Genomic DNA, 21010 nt, shown 5'->3' on the forward strand with positions numbered 1-21010 from the left:
GTCAAATTTGGGCTCACCTGATTCCTTGGTTAGTTTTTCTACCAATGTTTCTATCCCATGGGTCTGCAACCTGTGGCTCTCCAGATGTTCATGGACGACAATCCCCATCAGTCCCTGCCAGCATGACCAATTGGCCATGCTGGCAGGGGCTGATGGGAATTGTAGTCCATGAACATCTGGAGAGCCGCAGGTTGCAGACCCTGTATCCACTACTTTCTCTTTGGTCTTGGTTTTCCACGCAGCTTTTTGCTACATTTTGTGGTGGGGGTTCCAGTTCAGTAACATCCTTCATGCAAGAATTTCGATATTGCTGCCATCTGCTTCCCAGGGCTGATGTAGCCCTTGAAGGTTTTAACCCCTGGAGCACACAGCAATTTCCCCAGAAGACTGGTTTATAAACTTGGCTTGGAAAGGAACACCGACCTGTTCTGTATTATAGCAGGAAGGATGAAAAGGAACGGAGGCTGCTTGTTGGGAAGGAAGGAGCCAACACGCGTCTCGCACTTCGTTAAGTCAGAGCCTCACATGCTACAGTTAAAGGAGATGAAACGGGAACCTGCCGGATCTTCTTCGGTTTTCCTCTTTCATCACCCTGACTTTTCTCAGTCACAGGTCGTCAGGTTGCTGTCGATTGCCAAGTGAGCAACAGCAGTCCATAGCAACGGCAATCCACAGCCCAACACAAAATTTACATATACTGATTCGAAAACAGTGGTTCTCAACCTTCCTAATGCCACGACCCTTTAATACAGTTCCTCATGTTGTGGTGACCCCCAACCATAAAATTATTCGTGTCTCGGTTCAAAAGACCATTGGAAATATATGTTTTCCGATGGTCTTAGGCGACCCCTGTGAAAGGGTCGTTCGACCCCCGAAGGGGTCGTGACCCACAGGTTGAGAACCACTGTTCTAAAACATAAAGATTTAAAAATCTGTTGGTAGATATCTCATCACACTGGAAAAAACTTCCAAAATCAGGGCTGAAACAAATATCAATTGTGACAAGACTGCCAGAATAAACAAAAAAATGAAGTTTCAAGGGAGGGTGGGGGAGCTTTGACTAGAGTAGGTGGTTTGGAGAAAGCCCTCCCCCCCCGGTCCCAATTCATACTCTGTGGAACTCTCATAGTTGCTGTGAGTACAGAGGCATTTGAAAAGGCAATGGAGAATCCAAACAGAAGTTCTCCAAGTAACTTCCTCTGTGGGTGCAATTTCCCACCTCGTCACTGCAGCGAGGGTTCCAGGCTTTTAAAAAAATGATAATAACACTACAACATTATAATATCATAATGATGGATTGTGACTGTGTATGTATTTTTGGCCCTTTTGGCTGCAGAGCCTTAAGAAGAAATGTACAGGTAGTACTTTTCCCTTTATAACTCCACAACGAAAGGGGCTCAAACTTTACTTTAAAAAAAAAGAAAGGTAGAGTCTTATTGCAACAGATAATTGTAATATGATAACACCATAGTGTTATAGGAACACAAGAAGAACCTGCTGGATAGGCCAGTGGTCTACCTAGTCTAGCACACTATATCACACAGCAGCCAACCAGCTGCCTCTAGCCCTTTTGACTGTAGTGTTCTAAACAGAATACCTATAACAATTGTCTTTTGAAAAAAAAGCCCTTTGGTGTCTATGTTGCAAGGTGGGGGTGGGATGGACACCAAAGAGGCTGAAGTGTGTAAAAACGGTGCTGATGTGGTCAGAACCTGCACAAATGCATCCCTTCCTGTCCACACAGCATCCGAAGGTGCTTTGACTGAGATCATTCCAAAAAGATTGTATCAAGCCAGTTTTAGGGAAGATCACAGCAAAGCAGGGAAAGAATGCAGAACCAAAATGAATAGCGGATCGTATCATGGGGATGCTCCTCAAAACGGTGCTGCAATAAGGAAGCCAAGGTGGAACACAACTCTGCTCTCTTCCCCCACTCCATTCCCCCCAGGTGATATGTAAAAGCATATATGCAAAGGCGTCTGTGGGCTGGGGGATCTAGATTAGGAAAATAGCCTGTATGGAAAGAGTTAACTATCTCCCCACCCCCACAACTAGCATCACTGCTCCAAGTCAAATCAGAACCCAAAATCTCCTTTTAAGGCGATATGTCTACAGACCACCTGCATCATGACTCCTTCTGCCCAGAATCCTTGCATGACCCTCTCTAACGGTATTTCATTGTCTTCAGAGGACACTCAGTTTGTGGCAGAACTTGTTCCAGAACGTGGGAGCCAGCACCAACCAGACCCTCCTTCTGGCTGCTGCGCCCTCCCAACAAAAAGACATATTCCTCCCCATTCGAAGCTGGAACACTGACCCAGAGGTGTATTCAGAGCTGACGCTACGTTCTCACCATAGCTCCCAGGGTACCTCTGGATCCTTTTGGTCCTTGAGTCCCCATTGGTCCCGTCTTCCCAGGTGGGCCAGTTTCTCCAAGTTGCCCCTGATTGCCTTTGCTACCCTGAAAACAAGTGTAAATGTTAGTGCCGGGACATAACAATTTGAGACATTGAAAGAATACACTCTGGTTTCCTCTATAAAATACTCGGATTACCACACTCTGTACCATATGCTGTACTATGCTTAGAAACTGGTCAGAACCTACTTGAAACAAGAGCATGGCTGAATACATTCAAGTATTGGATCAAATTATGTTTTAACTCTGTTTTGCGCAGTTTAATATACACTGCGCGCCCAGACCTATTTGCCTCTGAATGGTATCAAGTTGAGACAAGTACAGATTCAGTTGAATATTCATCCAGAAAATTTCCTATCCTGTACCTAGAAAGCTACTAAGTCAAGGAGTTAAAGCTACAGCCTTTCTCCCAAACATCCTGCTTTTTCAAAGTGCAGGGATTTTTTTTTAATGGAGGCACAACTGAGTTAGTCCCTCCCTGGATGTCCCAAGAGGCATTCAACCCAATTGCAGGTGGATCACCTTAGTGAGGAACCAAGCCAAAACAAAATGCAGCTGAAGGGTTAAGACTGACACAAACGTCAATAAGAGAACAAGAGAGCTGGAAACAATCCTACCTTTGGGCCGGTTTTGCCCTTCTCCCCTTGCTGGCCTGGTTTTCCTTCTGGTCCCTGAGGAGTGCAGAGGGGAAATTTTTTTTAATCAGTATTCAGGATCATCAAAACATATCAGAGCAAGATGTATTCACGCTGGCCATTGACCATGCAGCACTGTGGACGGGATCCAGCTAGATCAGGGGTCGGGAACCTGCGGCTCGCGAGCCGCATGCGGCTCTTCCGCCGCTGTTCTTTGACTCCATGGCTGAACGCCCGGCCCCTCTTCGCCCATACCAGGAAGCAGAGGCGGGCATCTATAGCCAGCGGCCCGGCGAGTCCTTCGTGCCGAACTGGCTCCGCCGCCCGGCAACTGGGGTGGGGCTCTCCCGGCGGCGAGGAGCAGGCGGCGCGGAGCCACTCTTACGCCGCCCTGCAGGCGGGCACATGGCTCTTGAGAAGCTCCCGCAGTTTAGGGCTGCGCCCTTTCTCCCTCTCCAGGAAGTCCTCTGGGAGAGTAACAGGCTTCGCTTATCGGGCTTGCTTTTACTAGCGGAAAAGGATTACGCTTTCTCAGCTTAAAAAAAAGAGCAAGCCATAGCGCCAGGTTCAAAGGTAGCGCCCTTTCTCCCTCTCCAGGAAGTCCCACTCTGGGAGAAGGCCCCAAAATCAGCTCGACACTCTCCTACCACAGGAGCCAGGGCGCCAAGGACCCCTCTGCCCCACAGAGAAGGCTCAACTCCCTGCTCCATGGGGCAGAGAGAATGGCGGTGGTGGCCTGTTAGGGTGCCACTTGCTCTCCTGCTGTGGGAGCTCCTGCCCAGCAGGAAAACTACCCCCCTCCATGGGGCAGAGGATGGCAGCCTCACATTTTTCACACGCACCCCATCCTGCATGCCCGGCCACCCAAAGCACCATGCGTAACTGCTGGATTAGGTAAGGAGTGGTGGCTGGGAAGGCGAACTATCTCTAGCCAGCGGGGGGGGGGGTGTAAAGCGAGGGGAGGAGGAGGCGGCGAGCAAGTCGGCCGGGGGGGGAAGCTGATGGGGGGGGCAAGCGAGTGGGTGGGTGGGGGGTGAGCCAAATGGCTCTTTGGTGGTGAGCCAAATTTGGTGGTGAGCCAAACGGCTCTTTGAGGGGAAAAGGTTCCCGACCCCTGAGCTAGATGTTTCAGTCAATCTCACCTAACCCTAATTCCCCTCCTTACCAGAGCCGCGTGGCATAGTGGTTAAGTGCTTGCACTGCCACTCACCACATGAATTCAGAGTTTGAGCCCCCTGTGGGTCAGATATCCTGGCAGCTGGCTCATAAGGTCGCTCAGCCATCCATCCCATTTCCACAACCCAGTGAATGTACGGTAAATGAGTACCTAGCTCATAGCTAGTGGGTAAAGAATAGCCGGGGAAAGCAATGGCAAACTACCCCACAAAAACGACTTGCCTATGAAATCACTGCTTGCAGTGGTATCCCAGGGTCGGACATGACTGAAGGGGAAACTTTACCTTTACTATACCAAAATCCTTGTATATCATAACTGTTTCCAGTCTCTGATTTTTCAGGAATTCAAAACTGGTTGGAGAAAACCCCCTGAGATTAAGACTGAGATTTGCTTTGGCTGGTTATCGTATGTCACATGATGCCCACATTGAATGTGGGTTCTGTTTTGTGAAATCTCAAACTCATCTATAAAATTGTAAGGTTTCCCGGAGGTCTCCCAGTCTTCTGCTGACCAGATGCAAATGTCTTTAATTTCAGCAAGTTACCTGCACTGTGGCACTTCCAAGGCCTATTGTTTTTCAAGGTTCACCTCCCCCCCCCCCAGTCTTTAGAAGTCAAATCTCTGGGTCAGGGCTACCCTTGGGCCTATTCTGGAACCTTCAGCTAGTCCAGAACACAGCAGCATGAGTTCTTGCTGGGACTTCGTGGTGGGCACATATCCAACAGGTGCTCTACCAGCCGCATGAGCTCTGGTTGGAGTACTGGACCAAGGGCAAGGTACAGACATACAAGCCCTCAATGGTCTGGGGCCAGCATACCTGACTATCTTTCCCACTACGTCCCCCCTCCGAAGATCACTGTGATCAGCAAATGAAAATCTGCTAGTGGTCCCTGGCCTGAAAGATGTCCAGTTGGCTTGGATCAGAGCCATGACTTTTTCGGCCCTGGCCCCAACCTGGTGGAATGCTCTGCTAGTATGGTCAAGGCCTTGTGGGGTTTGATGCCGTTCCATAGGGCCAGTAAAACAGAGCTGTTCTATCAGATATAGGTTGAGGTAGCTACAATTACCATCCTGGCCTCCCATTTCAACCGGGGTCACTTTCTACCCTTACGGACCAACAATATTTTACCAGCATCTTATTGTTAAAACCATGAAATGTGTTTTAATCTGTATTTATTCCTAATTTTGTTATGTTTTTATTGTAAGATTATAAATTTAATTGTTGAAGCTGCCCCGAGTCCGCAAGGGGAGGAGCGACACATAAATCAAATAAGCAAATAAAATAAATAATAACAAATAGAAAGTGACATAGTTACTTTACTGTACTTGCAATATGTGCATGAATACTAAGAACCCAGGAAGTGCATAGGCTGTCAGTTCATCCTTTGCAGCTTGGAAGATTGATCTGCATCCAATTTTGGCTGATTACACAGAGAAAGCTAACCTCGGGACTCTCTTCTGCAGTGGGCTTGCAGAGGGTTCTCCTCATGTTTCTCCAATTACACGCAAGGAGGAAGCCTGGTGCCTGTCTTGCAGCTGCTTGCTAAAGTCTTAACTCCGCCCATCATTCTTAAAGGCACAGATCTCACTGATATTCTTTTCCTCTCCCTTCCCCTACACTCTTGTTCTCTCTTGCTTCTGCTGCAAGAGAAAGACTTATTTTTAAAATAGAAGTTTGTCTGAAAGAAAGTTTTAAAGATGCCTTCCCAATAATTGGGGAGGGCAGAAGCAGAGCGACAGAGGTGGGGTGGGGTGAAGCCCAAAAGAGACCCTGCTTGTGCTGCAACTTCGCAAAAGCCAACTCTCTGTTATTACTATATCGATGTATTGATACAAGCATTTAGAGAAGCTGGAAGGAGTCAGCTGGGGGAAGGGTGGACAGCAGTATGAAGGAGTGGTGGGGTTGAGACTAAGCTACGGGCAGAGGGAAGAGGACTGGGGCAAAGCTGTTCACACTGGCTGTGAAGCAAAATTAACTTGGCCAGCCGGGTTGACCGTTTAACCCCATGACAGCTAGGCCTCTTGTGGGCACAACAGGGGTGGGTGGGTTTTTGTCATCATCGGCTAACATATGGTTCCCATTTTATAGTAATATTCTGTTTTATTGTTTTTACTGTTTTAACTATGATAGGTTTTAATGCGATTATATGTTTAAATTATTGTACTTTTGTTGTTCACCACCCTGAGCCCTTCGGGGAAGGGCAGTTTAAAAATTCAAAATATAAATAAATGCAAATTTCGTGCTAGAAGTGGTCTGGCTTGCTGCGGGGAGAATAGGAACTGAAAGTGGGCCTTGAGAAAATTCATCTGTACAAGAAATCTTGCAGGGACACACATTTGCCCCATTGCGCAGCAAATGCCTCGTGCGTAATCGGCCATAGTGTACAATAGGTTTTGTTTTCCTTTGTTTTGCTTTTTTGCTATACTATACTTTAACCTCTCAAGCTGAAACTGGCTACTGGTCTTTAATTCAGGGCATGTGAATATAACAAGGGAAAGGCATTCAGCAATGTGTAAGAATGGTGAAGGTCGCATTCACAGCAAGGAGTGACCCTTCTCATGGGAACCGACAAGGGGTTTCCAAGCAAGTCTGTCTATCCATCGGCGAAATGCTGGGAAATATGGGATCGGTGCCAAATGTTCACAATCTCCCACTCCAAGCTCACACATGTGGCAGAACGAGCTAATTGGGGCCAAGACCACCTAACTTCCTCCACTGACCCCTAAATGAATGAATGACCCCTAGAAGTCTCTGTTCATGACTTGCATGAAGCAAAGGTGAGGAAAATGGGGGCTGCTGGTTATTTTCTCAGGGAGACGGGATGACTCATCTTCATTTCAGCACTTGGAACACAGAAGGCGAGGGACTCTGTTTTATGCAGCCCACTGGCTGCAGGCCATGAGATCGGTAGGACAGAACGGAACAGCTGCTGGAGCAGAGATGAAAGAATGAGATTATATAACATTTTGGCAACAAGGAGACAAAGTTTTCAGCAGGATTGTCTTTGCCATTCCTTCATCCTTCATCTGGTCTCTGTCGAACTGTCACTCTCAAAAATACTGACTTTGAAGCAGATGGTATTGGTGACAAGGAAATCTGCTGGCAGACTAAATGCATCTCTCCCCTGGCCTTCTGATTTTGGGCCCAAATTATTCCCATCCTATTACAGCTTTGCTGGTTACCTATTTGCCTCTGACTTGGATTTAAGGTGTTATATTCACCTTGAAAGCTGATACAATCTGGTACCAGGAGGGTCCCCCCTGATATGAACCTGTGCAATGCCACGGAACCTCTCAGATCCTCTCAGAGTCTCCTCCTAAGGGAACACATTACTACAACTATTTGCCTGCAGTGGTGTAGCGCCAACAGGGAAAGGAGGGGTGCAATGCCCTGGGCAAGCACCGTGCAGGGGAGTGGCTGGGACGTGGGGGGGCGTTCCAGGGCAGTGTGGGGACAGGCGCGTGGCAGGGGCGGAGGATGCAGGAATGCCCCGGACACAGTTCCCCTTCACTCTGCCCCCGTTTGTCTGGTTGAACCTTGGTCCTTCACAGCAGCAGTAGCTCTGGCTCATTGTTAGAGGAAGTAAAGAAGGCATCTACTCCAGCCCAATTTCACATGCAACAGAAAACTATTGTTTTCTGGCAGGATTTGAAAGGGCATTAGGCTAGGATAGCTGGTGGATTATGTCTGTGGTGGATCACAGGAGCTGCTAATGTTTCTCATTCTATGAAGATTTTTTATTTCATTTTTTTTATTTTGTTGCTATCTTTGGTTGTCCTGTAACTCCAGGCGAGTCACCATTCCTGGTGGGGAAGTCAGGATGAAATGTTCTGCTCAATCTCACAGGAATTTTAATGTGGTTGGTCAGTAATAAAAATAATGTGCCATTTTTTCCCTTATAGATCCAAAGGGACTATCGATTCCACATAATAACAAAGCGCAGATCATGGAGAATAGGTTCCATCAACTGTTATTAACTGCAAGGGCTACACAGGGCCTCTATTTCAGAGGCTGAATTTCTCTTAGTACCAGGAAGCTGCAGTCATAATCCAAATGGGCCCAGGTGCCCAAAAGAGGCAATGAATACCTCTCCTGCCCCATGTTTTAATTGTTGTTTTTCTGTTTCTCTAGGGCTCATTCCGCACATGCAGAATAATGCACTTTCAAACTGCTTTCAGTGCTCTTTGAAGCTGTGCGGAATAGCAAAATCCACTTGCAAACAGTTGTGAAAGTGGTTTGAAAACGTATTATTTTGCGTGTGCGGAAGGGGCCTAGGTGTAATTTCACTTGGTTTTAATTGTTTTAATGATGTGTTTTTAATGTACTTTTTTATTTATTAGTCACTTTGGTGGCTCGGTTAGGGCAGTAAGGTGAGGTGCACATTGTACATTCATTTGTAAATAAATTTTTTTAAAAAAAACTACTTTCCCCCTTTCTCCTTTAATCTCACAAGATTACCAGTGAAGACAGGTTTCATAAAAAGGCCAAGTGAGATCAGACCCAGGGCCACTGCAAACACAACAAACCTGAGTTCATTGTTGCAACAAACCTGTGTTTATCATTGCAACAAACCTGAGTTTATCATAGAGTGTAGACTCAAAAGGGAGAACAATGAACAAAGGGCTTGTGCCAGCCATGGGGGTTTTGTATTGTGTGAATCAGCCCAGAGATTATGACCTACAAAAGCTTTCCATAGTTTAGAAATTTATTGGATGGCAGGCGAAGTAGCAAGCCCAGAGTAGTGAGTCAAACAGTAGGATCTAGACTCTAGTGTCTCCCTACACACCCTTTGGTTTTCTTTGCTTGGAATTTTCTTAGTTCCTGCTTTCTTCAGCAAAACCTTACCACTGAGGACATTCTTTGCATAAGAATAAGTGACCTCCACATTCATTTTTGTTGGATTTGGAACAGATGGCTGACAGAAGGAAACCGTTGCAGTGTTGCATATGTTTGAGCAGCCTTGTATGTGTTCTCTGTGCACACTTTCAATAATTCATTGTGGGTGACCAAAAAAAGTCTCTTCCAAACTTCCTCCCTCAAATGGGATCAAGCCCACAGGTTAATACAGAAGGACCACAGCAGGTCAAACACAATGGCAGGGCTGCTTTGGGCCATTTGGAAAACAGCATTTTTCCAAAAACCCAAACTGTCAGTCTTTGGGCCTGGCTTTGTCACCAGGCTGCTGTAGGAATTTCCTGGGCAACAAAATTGGATGGAAGTGGAGCTCGATTTCTCAAAACAGCATTTGTCAGAGCATCGTGTAGTGCAGTGATGGTGAACCTTTTTGAGACCGAGTGCCCAAATTGCAACCCAAACCCCACTTATTTAATGCAAAGTGCCAACACGGCAATTTAACCTGAATACTGAAGTTTTAGTTTAGAAAAAACGGTTGGCTCTGAGGGGTGCGTTACTCAGGAGTAAGCTTGGTGGTAGTCGGTGGCTTTGCTTTGAAGCAACCGTGCATCTCTTCCAATGGGTGAATCACGACTCTAGGAGGGTTTACTCAGAAGCAAGCCCCATTGCCAGCAACTGAGCTTACTCCCAGGTAAAGGATCGTGCTTTTGTTCTTTGCATGAAAATCAGTGGGGTTTAACAGCGCTTAACAGGGTTACCTACACTGCTTCCCCAAAACTTGGTCTTAGGTTTAATGCTAATAATTGAGCGCAGCAGCCCAGGCCAGCCTAGATGTGGGGGGGAGGGCACTCTGTTTGCGCATGCCCACAGAGAGGGCTCTGAGTGCCACCTCTGGCACCCGTGCCAGAGGTTCGCCACCACTGGTGTAGTGGTTAAAATGTTGGACTAGGTCTAGGATCTGGGAAACCCAGGACTAGGATCTGCCATGGAAACTTGTGGGGGACCTTGGGCCAATCCCACATTCTCAGTGGTGTAGTGGTTAGGCGAGGCGCACTGTAATCTGGAGGAACTGGGTTTGATTCCTCGCTCTGCCACTTGAGCTGTGGAGGTTTATCTGGGGAATTCGGAGTAGCCTGTGCACTCCAACACACACCAGCTGTAAGCCCCTTTGAGTCTCCTTACAGGAGCAAAAGGGGGGGATATAAATCCAACTCTTCTTCTTCCTCTTCGGCCTCGACCCTGGCAAGTATTTGGATGGGAGACCTCCAAGGGATACTGGGGGCATGATGCAGAGGCAGGCAATGGCAAAACACCTCCGAATGTCTCTTCACCATGAATCAGATGTGACTTGGCAGCAAAAAAAATATCAAACCTACACATATGGCATTCTTCCCTGTGCTTAATCTGACACTTTTGCAATATGGCAGGAAGAGAACATAAGAACATAAGAGCAAGCCAGCTGGATCAGACCAGAGTCCATCTAGTCCAGCTCTCTGCTACTCGCAGTGGCCCACCAGGTGCCTTTGGGAGCTCACATGTAGGATGTGAACGCAATGGCCTTCTGCGGCTGTTGCTCCCGAGCACCTGGACTGTTAAGGCATTTGCAATCTCAAATCAAAGAGGATCAAGATTGGTAGCCATAAATCGACTTCTCCTCCATAAATCTGTCCAAGCCCCTTTTAAAGCTATCCAGGTCAGTCACAACAAATCAAGCCAGTCACAACAAATCAAAAATTATTTAAAAAGAGAGATCTCGATACATGGTGGAGGACAAAAAATAAAATCTAGCGTTTATGCAAAAGGCTGATGTAAACCCAGAGCTGAAACCGCCCCCTTGACCTTGCCTATACTGCTATGCAGGCAGTTCACGTGAAGAAATAAAAGGAAGAGGCTGACCCACCAAACACCCAGTCATTTCCTATTGTTCTTCAGCATTTCTTATGAGACTCTCCCCTTAATAAACACCGATCAAGAGGAATCTTTGTCCCACAAAGGACAGCCTGCAAGGATTCAGGAAATTAGAAGGATTATTAGGGATGGGCACTTGAAAACATAACCGTTTCAGACTGATCAGAAACACATTTCACAGGCGCTCTCCCTTTCCGCCTCTAACAGAAGGTCGCAAAGAACCATGTGGGGACAGCCAGAGAAAGGGAAAAGGCAGCGGCTGCACCTGGAGTGGGCTGATTTGGCCAGGGCTGCCGGAGTAGCGTCTAAACCCGGTGTTTCTCCAGAGACAGCATCTGGGCCGACCAAAGCTCTTCCCTTCTCACCCCTAAGAGGGAGTCTACTAGATGTCACTGCTCACTTCCCGCCCCGTTTAACAGCCACCTCTCCCTTGTGCAAACGGAGCCTCTGAATCTTCATTTCCGTGCCATTCCTCAGGCCAAATTTATTTAAAGTTTCCCCTTTGTTTTTGCGTCAACTGTGTACAGATGGAGGGAGGAATGCATGATGTATGAAAGGCTGTGAAAAGTGATGTCCTAACCCCCCCCTCCTCCTCCTCCTCCTCCTCCTCCTCCTCCTCCTCCGCCGCCGCCGCCGCCGCCGCCGCCGCCGCGACTGGGGTCACCATTCTATCACATGGAGTTTTGCAGAGAATAAATGCTAGGCGATGCAGATGGGCAAAGGTGAGGCCACCAACGGAAGGGTTTACATCCCGTCTCAGAGGTGGCTCCTCTAGTTTGCATTAAAATGCTTCCACCCTGGGAGGTTTTCATTGCCCCTTATAAACAGTCAGGTCTGGGGCTTTTTGGCAACCACTCGGCATTAAATAAATGGTTTCATTCCATAAAACTCAACCCAAACGAAACCCATAACCGTTAAAAGCTAAAACAACAGAACCGCAGCCAAAGTACATCTGTCCCTCTGTCTAACTAAGACTTTCTAAAGAAATCAGCTTTATGGAGATATTTTTAAAAATAGAAAGGAAAGGAACACGGGTGAAACATCTTGAAAGAAAGTCCATTCCATAAATTCAGGGTGTCCACAAAGAAATCTGTGCTCCCCCCAAAAGGAAGCACCTACAGCAGAAGTGGGTTCATATGAGAAGAAAGACTTTCTGAAACATTGGGGTGCTGTGTGGTTTCCGGGCTGTATGTATGTGGTTTCCGGGCTGTGTGGTTTCCGGGCTGTAGCATGTGAGTAACAATGAAGATTGCAAGGTCAATAGGTGAATGCATCTGAATAGAAGTATCCTGATTGCTATTGTCTATACTTGTCCTGTGTTCGTGTGGCACTGATTAGTCACTGTCTTGATTCTAGAGTTTTTCAACACTGGCAGCCAAATTCTGTTCATTTTCATGGTTTCTTCCTTCCTATTGAAATTGTCCATGTGCTTGTGAATTTCAATGGCTTCTCTGTGTAGTCTGATGCAGTGGTTGTCAGAGCGGTCCAGAATTTCTGTGTTTCCAAATAATATTTTGAGTCCAGGTTGGTTTATCATGTGTTCTGCTATTGCTGATTTTTCTGGCTGATTTTTCTGCCTATTCAGAGGGCCTCACCTTTTGACCTCACAGTATATATACTCCACTTGCTTTCCATTCCTACTATCAGATCCTCTGAAGATGCCAGCCACAGATGCAGGCGAAACGTCAGGAGAGAATGCTGCTAGAACACGGCCATACAGCCCAGAAACCACACAGCACCCCAGTGATTCCGGCCATGAAAGCCTTCGACAATTTCTGAAACATGTTTGTCCCAGGCCACGAAGACCTTTGAAAGGACAGACAGGCTGAAGAACGTTGCCCTTCGTTCAGCTTCCAAGCCTACTTCAAGGGCAATCTCACCAACAGCACATTGACGTCCTTGAATCCAACACAAAGACAACTGGTTTGTGAAGTCCCTGCTCTCTGTTTTCATAAAGATCAGTTTGGAAGACAGGGTAGAAATCTGTGGAATACATATATCAGTGGTGGCGAACCTTTGGCACTCCATATGTTATGGACTACAATTCCCATCAGCCCCTGCCAGCATGGCCAATTGGGCATGCTGGCAGGGGCTGATGGGAATTGTAGTCCATAACATCTGGAGTGCCAAAGGTTCGCCACCACGGACATATATAAACGAACATAAAAGAATACAATTGGTGTAGCATTCTGGCCACCGCTACTGCCTGCTTGGCCCAAAGGGGTGGAAGAACCACACCAGGCTCCATACCTGGCTTTGATAAAGCAAACATGTATGTCATTGGTTAGCGGGCAGGTTGCATGCCCTCAGGCCCCCCTCTGCACATCAAATGTATGCAGGCTGCAGTTGGGGTAAAGTAACCCATGTTCCTGTTTTTGTGTTCACGTGCATCCGTGCAGGCAACGATCGGAGCCCACGGAAGCAATATTATTTATTTATTTATTGGATTTGGTTACCGCCCAATCCCCAAAGGGCTCTGGCGGTGCACAATAAAACAACAGCAACAGAGTAATATACAACAAATCCAACAGGACAATAAATGATAGATTAAAATCCTATTAAAACAGCAGCAACGTCATAACCCACATAAAACCCCATTTTTTATGAGAGGTGTCCAGACCCCAACCCCCCTACTCTCAGCGGGAGGGGACCGGCAAATTGCCGAAGATGGTAACGTAGATGGTATGCGGGGCATCAAGAGGAGGCGGCGGACAGTCTGCGGCCAGCCTCCCCAAAGGCCAGGTGAAACAGCTCAGTTTCCCAGGCCCTGGGGAACTCACCAAGGTCCCACAGGGCCCTAACAGCTGGAGGAAGAGCATCCCACCAGGCAGGGGGCAGGGCCAAAAAAGCAATCCGGGTTGCTGTTGAGCCTTCGCACGGACACGCATCTCTCTTTTTTATTTACTTCCCACCGACACGTGGCTACGCAGGCATGCACGAATGAACCCCCACAGCTATGCTGATGTTCCACGATACGACCATCTGCACCTGCGTAGCTATACAGACGTAGGTTGTGAACATTTTTTTTAAGGAAAAAGGAGGTGAATAAAGTGCCCCCTGCCCGGCTGTTCGCTTGCAAGCGGCTGCAACCCAAGATTTACAAAAAGATTCGCTAATAGTGTGATTTTCAAAAAATCCTGTTTGGGGAAAGTAACACAGGGGAGACTCGTTTGGGGGGCAGAATCTGTGTGAAGTTCCCCCCAAAACAGGTTTTTTTACCATCCAACATTCGTGTTTATCGGCCCGTGCGGAAGGGACCTCAGATTCTTTGGCTTCCAAGCCAGAAACTTTTCCATCTCATTTGGATTCCACTTAACACTCCCATTGATTACTATCAGTTCACAACTGCGAGGTCTGCTCCCAGTTGAAAGAAACACAAGCTTCGTATCACCAGCATATTAATGTCACCCAGTCTCAAAGCTTAGTTAGAAAGGGGTCGTCTTCCAGGAACCCCTGGGGTCGTTCTGCTGCCACATATTCAAACTCTCTGCCAAGGGAAGATTAGACATTTCTCCATAGAGCTGAAAAGATCATCAGGGTAGAGGTAACTGCTTTGGCAGAAGTCAAATCATTGCCCCTTATAAACAGTCAGGTCCAGTGAAGGGTATAAGCTACTTTCTCTACCCTAACCAACACAAGTTTGGTGTTACTTTGGAGAATCCCAAGGAATTTACTCCCTCTGGAGGGGGACAGGAAAAGATTGAGCCCTCTCAGTCTGAGTCAAAAGAGAGAACGTGCCAAGAAATAAGGATTCATTTCAGACTGTGGCTCATTTCAGTTCCTACAAACTCCAAACAAATACCAGCTGGGAACAGCTTTCCTCTCCTAGCATGAAATCTCAGAGTGAAAAAGCTCCGCCAATTCATTCAAAGAATGAAGAGTGTCTTCTCTCCAGCATGTCACAGAGGAGAAACGTTTCCCCATTTTGGATTCACAGAACCAATTTTACATCCCCCGGAGCAAACTCTGTAGGAATATGTCGGAGAATTCCTTAGAGAGCTTTGCGAACTGCGGAACAGTTGGAGAGGAGAGAAAAGGCTCTATTCAGCAGAATGTGATGGACCAAACAGGCTGAATCTGTCTGGTTTTTTAGCAATGTTTTTGAGAAAAGAAGCTATTCAGTTGAAAGCAGTGGCGTAGTGATGACGGGACAGGGGGCACTACGCCCTGGGAGGTGCTGCGGCGGGGGTGTGGCCAGGCCATGGAGGGGGCGTGGCAGGAGCATTCCGGGTAGGATGGGCAGTGCTGCGGCAGGGGCGCAGGGTGCGCACGTGCCGCAGGTGCAGTTCCCCCTTGCTCCGCCCCCAGTTGGAAGAGATTAGCTACAGAAGCTATACCACTTCTTCCCCCCTTTTCAGTTGCATGACCTTGTTGGTGGAAAACTCTCCATAGGCTCCAGAGCCTGTGACTCTCCACACAAGAGGTTCCCAGTTCAACTTATATGGGGAAATGCTTGCCACTTCAGGTGACATCAGCTCGCATATTTATACCAAGAAGTTTCTCTGATGGTATAAGAACAGAGAAAAGGAGAGCTGTTAAGAGCTTTCAAGCACCCCATCCTGTTAAGAACGTGAGAAGAACACTGCTGGATCAGATCAGTAGTCCATCTAGTCATCCTATCGTACACACTGGCCAATCAGTTACCTTCAGGCCAACAAAGAGGCAGAGAGGTTTTACACTGATGTTTCCTCCTGGGACGGATATTCAGAGGTTGACCATCTCTGAATGTAGAGATTACCTTTAGTCACTATGGCTAGTAGCCACTGATAGACGTGTGTGTGTTGTGTGTTATTAAGTCACTTCTGACTCATGGTGAACTTACAAATTAATGTCCTCTTAGAACATAAGAACTAGATCAGACCAGAGTCCATCTAGTCCAGCACTCTGCTACTCGCAGTGGCCCACCAGGTGCCTTTGGGAGCTCACGTGCAGGAGGTGAAAGCAATGGCCTTCCGCTGCTGCTGCTCCTGAGCACCTGGTCTGCTAAGGCATTTGCAATCTCAGATCAAGGAGGATCAAGATTGGTAGCCATAGATCGACTTCTCCTCCATAAATCTGTCCAAGCCCTTTTTAAAGCTATCCAGGTGATAGCTATCCTATCAAGGGGGAACCAGTGGACATTGTCTACTTGGATTTCCAAAAGGCTTTTGACAAAGTTCCTCACCAAAGACTATTGAGAAAACTCAGCAATGAAGGAATAAGAGGGGAAGTCCTCCTATGGATTAAAAACTGGTTGAGAAACAGGAAGCAAAGAGTGGGTGTAAATGGGAAATTCTCACAATGGAGAGATGTAGGGAGTGGTGTCCCCCAAGGATCCGTATTGGGACCAGTGCTCTTTAACCTATTCATAAATGACCTGGAAGTAGGGGTGGGTAGCGTGGTGGCCAAGTTTGCAGATGATACCAAATTATGTAGGGTGGTGAGAACCACAAAGGATTGCGAGGAGCTCCAAGCGGACCTTGATAAATTAGGTGAGTGGGCTAAGAAATGGCAAATGCAGTTCAATGTAGCAAAATGCAAAGTGATGCACATAGGGGCAAAAAATCCAAACTTCACATACATGCTACAGGGGTCAGTGCTATCAGTCACAGACCAGGAAAGGGATTTGGGCGTCTTAGTTGATAGTTCCATGGGAATGTCAACTCAATGTATGGCAGCTGTGAAAAAGGCAAACTCTATGCTGGGGATAATTAGGAAAGGAATTGAGAATAAAACTGCAAAGATTGTCATGCCCTTATATAAAGCTGTGGTGCGACCGCACTTGGAGTACTGTGTTCAGTTCTGGTCGCCACATCTCAAAAAGGATATTGAAGAGATAGAAAAAGTGCAGAGAAGGGCGACGAGGATGATTGAGGGACTGCAGCACCTTCCTTATGAGGAAAGGCTGCAGCGTTTGGGACTCTTTAGTTTGGAGAGGAGACGTCTGAGGGGGGATATGATTGAAGTCTATAAAATTATGCATGGGGTAGAAAATGTTGACAGAGAGAAATTTTTCTCTCTTTCTCACAATACTAGAACCAGGGGGCATTCATTGAAAATGCTGGGGGGAAGAATTAGAACTAATAAAAGGAAACACTTCTTCACGCAACGTGTGATTGGTGTTTGGAATATGCTGCCACAGGAGGTGGTGATGGCCACTAACCTGGATAGCTTTAAAAGGGGCTTGGACAGATTTATGGAGGAGAAGTCGATTTATGGCTACCAATCTTGATCCTCTTTGATCTGAGATTGCAAATGCCTTAACAGTCCAGGTGCTCGGGAGCAACAGCCACAGAAGGCCATTGCTTTCACATCCTACATGTGAACTCCCAAAGGCACCTGGTGGGCCACTGCGAGTAGCAGAGAGCTGGACTAGATGGACTCTGGTCTGATCCAGCTGGCTTGTTCTTATGTTCTTATGTTCTTAGTGGCCATCACCACCTCCTGTGGCAGCATATTCCAAATACCAATCACACGTTGTGTGAAGAAGTGTTTCCTTTTATTAGTCCTAATTCTTCCCCCAGCATTTTCAATGTATGCCTCCTGGTTCTTGTATTGTGAGAAAGAGAGAAAAATTTCTCTCTGTCAACATTTTCTACCCCATGCATAATTTTATTATTGTTAACAGCCTTGCTCAGGTCTTGCAAACTGAAGATTTAGGGGTAGAACCTTTGGGGGGGTGGAGTTTGGGGAAGGAAAGGACTTCAGTGGGAAATAATGTTATACAGTCCACTCTCCGACGCTGCTATTGTCTCCAGGGAACTGATCTCTGGAGATTGGAGATGAGTAGTAATTCTGGAAGATCTCCAGGCCCCACCAGGAGGTTGACAACTCCAACTGACACATGTACCTGGCTCTGACTTCAACATGGATTAGGGCATTCCTGGAGATTTAGGGGCAAAATCTGTGGGGTGCGGAAAGGTGAGCACCCAGCTGGGTAAGGTGAGGAGAAGGAAACTGTCAGAATGAGGAAAAGAGGAAACTGTGAGGAAAGGAAAAAGAAAGAACATGAGAGCATAAGAAAGAGCCTGCTGGATCAGGCCAGAGTCCAGCTAATCCAGCACTCTGCTACTCACAGTGGCCCACCAGATGCCTTTGGAAGCTCGCATGCAGGATGGAATCTGCCTTTGCCTTGCGAATGGCTTGGATTTACGGCTCTCAAGACTGACACAAGCCACCCACTTTACTAATCGAGAGAGTCATTTGCGGCATGAGTTTAGTCACGATTCAGTGAGTGCTGTACGAAAGGGCCCGCAGAACGATTGCCACAACATGCAAGAACAATCAGCAAGCGGAAGTGGTTTCCAGTTACTTAACAAGACAAAAGTAATCTTAAAAATGGAGAACTGAAGCTCCTTGACGTGCTAGGAAAATAGGGATTTTCTTGTTTGCAGGGCATGCTGTATTCCATTACATATGAGCTCCACAATTACTTTCCTGGAACTGTAAAACTTCTGCTATTTGATATTCACTTTGTACGAAGAGAAACACATTATGCAAACCACGAGCACTCAGCAACAAAGAACAATTGACGTTCAACGGGCTGTTTCTGGCAGTTGGCACATTTCTTTGGGCAGCCACTGGCTCACTGGTTAAACTCTGAAGGAAGAACTTAAGAACTAGCCTGCTGGATCAGACCAGAGTCCATCTAGTCCAGCTCTCTGCTACTCGCAGTGGCCCACCAGGTGCCTTTGGGAGCTCACATGCAGGAGGGGAAAGCAATGGCCGCCTGCTGCTGCTGCTCCTGAGCACCTGGTCTGCTAAGGCATTTGCAATCTGAGATCAAGGCGAATCAAGATTGGTAGCCATAGATCAACTTCTCCTCCATAAATCTGTCCAAGCCCTTTTTAAAGCTATCCAGGTTAGTGGCCAGGGGAAAGTCCCTATTTCTATTTATATATGTATTTAAATATTTATATCCCACTTCTTCAAAGCAAAAACTGGCTCACAAACATAATAAAAACATAAGAAAGAGCCTGCTGGATCAGACCAGAGTCCATCTAGTCCAGCACTCTGCTACTCGCAGTGTCCAACCAGGTGCCTTTGGGAGCTCACATGCAGGATGTGAAAGCAATGGCCTTCTGCTGCTGCTGCTCCCTAGCACCTGGTCTGCTAAGGCATTGGCAATCTCAGATCAAGGAGGATCAAGATTGGTAGCCAGAGTTCGACTTCTCCTCCATAAATCTGTCCAAGCCCCTTTTAAAGCTATCCAGGTTAGTGGCCATCACCACCTCCTGTGGCAGCATATTCCAAACACCAACCACACATTGTGTGAAGAAATGATTCCTTTTAGTAGCCCAAATCCCCCCCCACAGCATTGTCAACATAATAAAATCACAACATTTTCACTAGACAGAAAAAACAGGAAAAGAAAACTTCAGCTACAAGCTAAACTAAAGGCGCAAACCATATAATAGTTGTAGAGATGACCACCCCAAATCCCTCTGGATAACAAACTATGTAGTACAATAAAATGTAACACAGTAAAACAGCCAAAACAAACTCACAACATCTAGAAAAACAAAACCTTTCAGGCCATAAAGCTCTACGACCAGAAATCAAGCGCCCACAGGAACAAGTCGCAGTCTTATGTCTTCCTAGCAAGGGACCTATCATATTCCTCTGACATCCTACTACATAAGGTTGGGGCTACTACAAAGTAGGATCTGTTGCCTCTCACAGAAGTTTGGTGAATGTCCCAACAAGACTATAATTCCAGACAGATAGCCATGTTCGCCTGTTATAGCAAAATTAAAGGAGAGTCTAGAAGTCTTTAAAGTATTACTTGATTCCTGTTTAATTAATCTCCCAACAGGAGGGACCTTTAACAGAAGGTGCTGTGAGGACCATAATTGGGATGCAGGCACATTTTGGGTGGGTGGTCCTTCAAGTACGCAGGTCCAAGATAGCAGCTTTGACCTAAATGGCCCAGGCTAGCCTGGACTCTTCAGATCTCAGAAGCTAAGCACAGTCAGCTTTGGCTAGCATTTGGATGGGAGGCCGCTAAGGAACATGAGGGTTGCTATGCCAAGGAAAGCAATAACAAACCGCCTTTGTTAAGGCGCTTGTCTTGAAAGTGACAGCACATTTACACAGACACGGCCCACACCGTTTCTGTGCCCAAAAACAAACAGGAAATTTGTACACCTGCAGTGCCATAATTGACATACCATTCATTTTTGCTCTTGCGAAAGGGTTCTTAGCCTGGGACCCTGTGAGAAGCTATGACATTTTCCCACCATAGGTAGTTGCTGAAGAGCCTGCCAGATTCTTTGATCTTGACTTGATCTATTGTAGCAAATGGGGAATTTTGGGGGTGTCTGTAGGGGGTGCATTTTTCAAGGTAGAGGCACCAAACTTTCAGGGTAGCTTCAGGAGCCCCTCCTGGTGTCCAAGGCTTGGTGAAGTCTGCTTAAGGGGGCAGTGGGAGGGACCATAAAATTGGACTCCCTGAAGAAAATTTCAACAAACCTGGGTGCTCTTACCAGGAGGGTCTCCTGAAGCCACCCTGAAAGTTTGTTGGCTCTACCTTGAAAAATGCCCCCTGTATACAAACACCCAGAAACTCCCCATTGGCTACAATGGAGCCAAATTAGTAAAATGGGAGTATCTGGGGAATTCCTGGGGGTGAATTCTTTAAAGGCATCAACCTTTCAGGGTGGCTTCAGGAGACCCTCTTAATGAGACCAACAAGGTTTGGTGAAGTTTGGTTCAGCAATTGTAATTTTATGGACCCTCAAGGGGGTAGCCCCCATCTCTCATAAGAAGCCATTGGAAACAATGGGAAAGGGGGGCACCCCCTTTGGGGGTCCACAAAATTGAACAAAACTTCACCAAACTTGGGTGATCTCATCAAGACAGTCTCCCAAAGCCCCCCTACAAGTTTGGCAGAAAATGAGACCCCTGGGCTAGACGCTAAAGGCATAAAACAAAAAATATGAAACAGTTCCCCATAATGTTAAATGGACTCGAATTCTTTCAGGGTTTTTTCGGAAAACCCGAATATTTTTGGCTTTTCCCAATCAGATATTCAGGGGTTT

General features: G+C 46.8%; 1 protein-coding gene across 1 annotated transcript in view; it reads right to left on the reverse strand.

Annotated features, from left to right (window-relative positions):
* LOC125441541 (collagen alpha-1(XXVII) chain-like) overlaps positions 1 to 21010 on the reverse strand; it is a 101427-nt gene that overhangs the window by 41465 nt on the left and 38952 nt on the right. Inside the window, exons 12-13 of the mRNA XM_048512149.1 lie at positions 3034 to 3087; positions 2354 to 2461 (exon numbers count right to left, since the gene is read on the reverse strand). Coding sequence (XP_048368106.1) covers positions 2354 to 2461; positions 3034 to 3087 — 162 coding nt within the window. The remainder of the gene's footprint in view (positions 1 to 2353; positions 2462 to 3033; positions 3088 to 21010) is intronic.

The sequence above is a fragment of the Sphaerodactylus townsendi genome, linkage group LG12 (genome assembly GCF_021028975.2).
Source record: "Sphaerodactylus townsendi isolate TG3544 linkage group LG12, MPM_Stown_v2.3, whole genome shotgun sequence".
Lineage (NCBI taxonomy): Eukaryota > Metazoa > Chordata > Lepidosauria > Squamata > Sphaerodactylidae > Sphaerodactylus > Sphaerodactylus townsendi.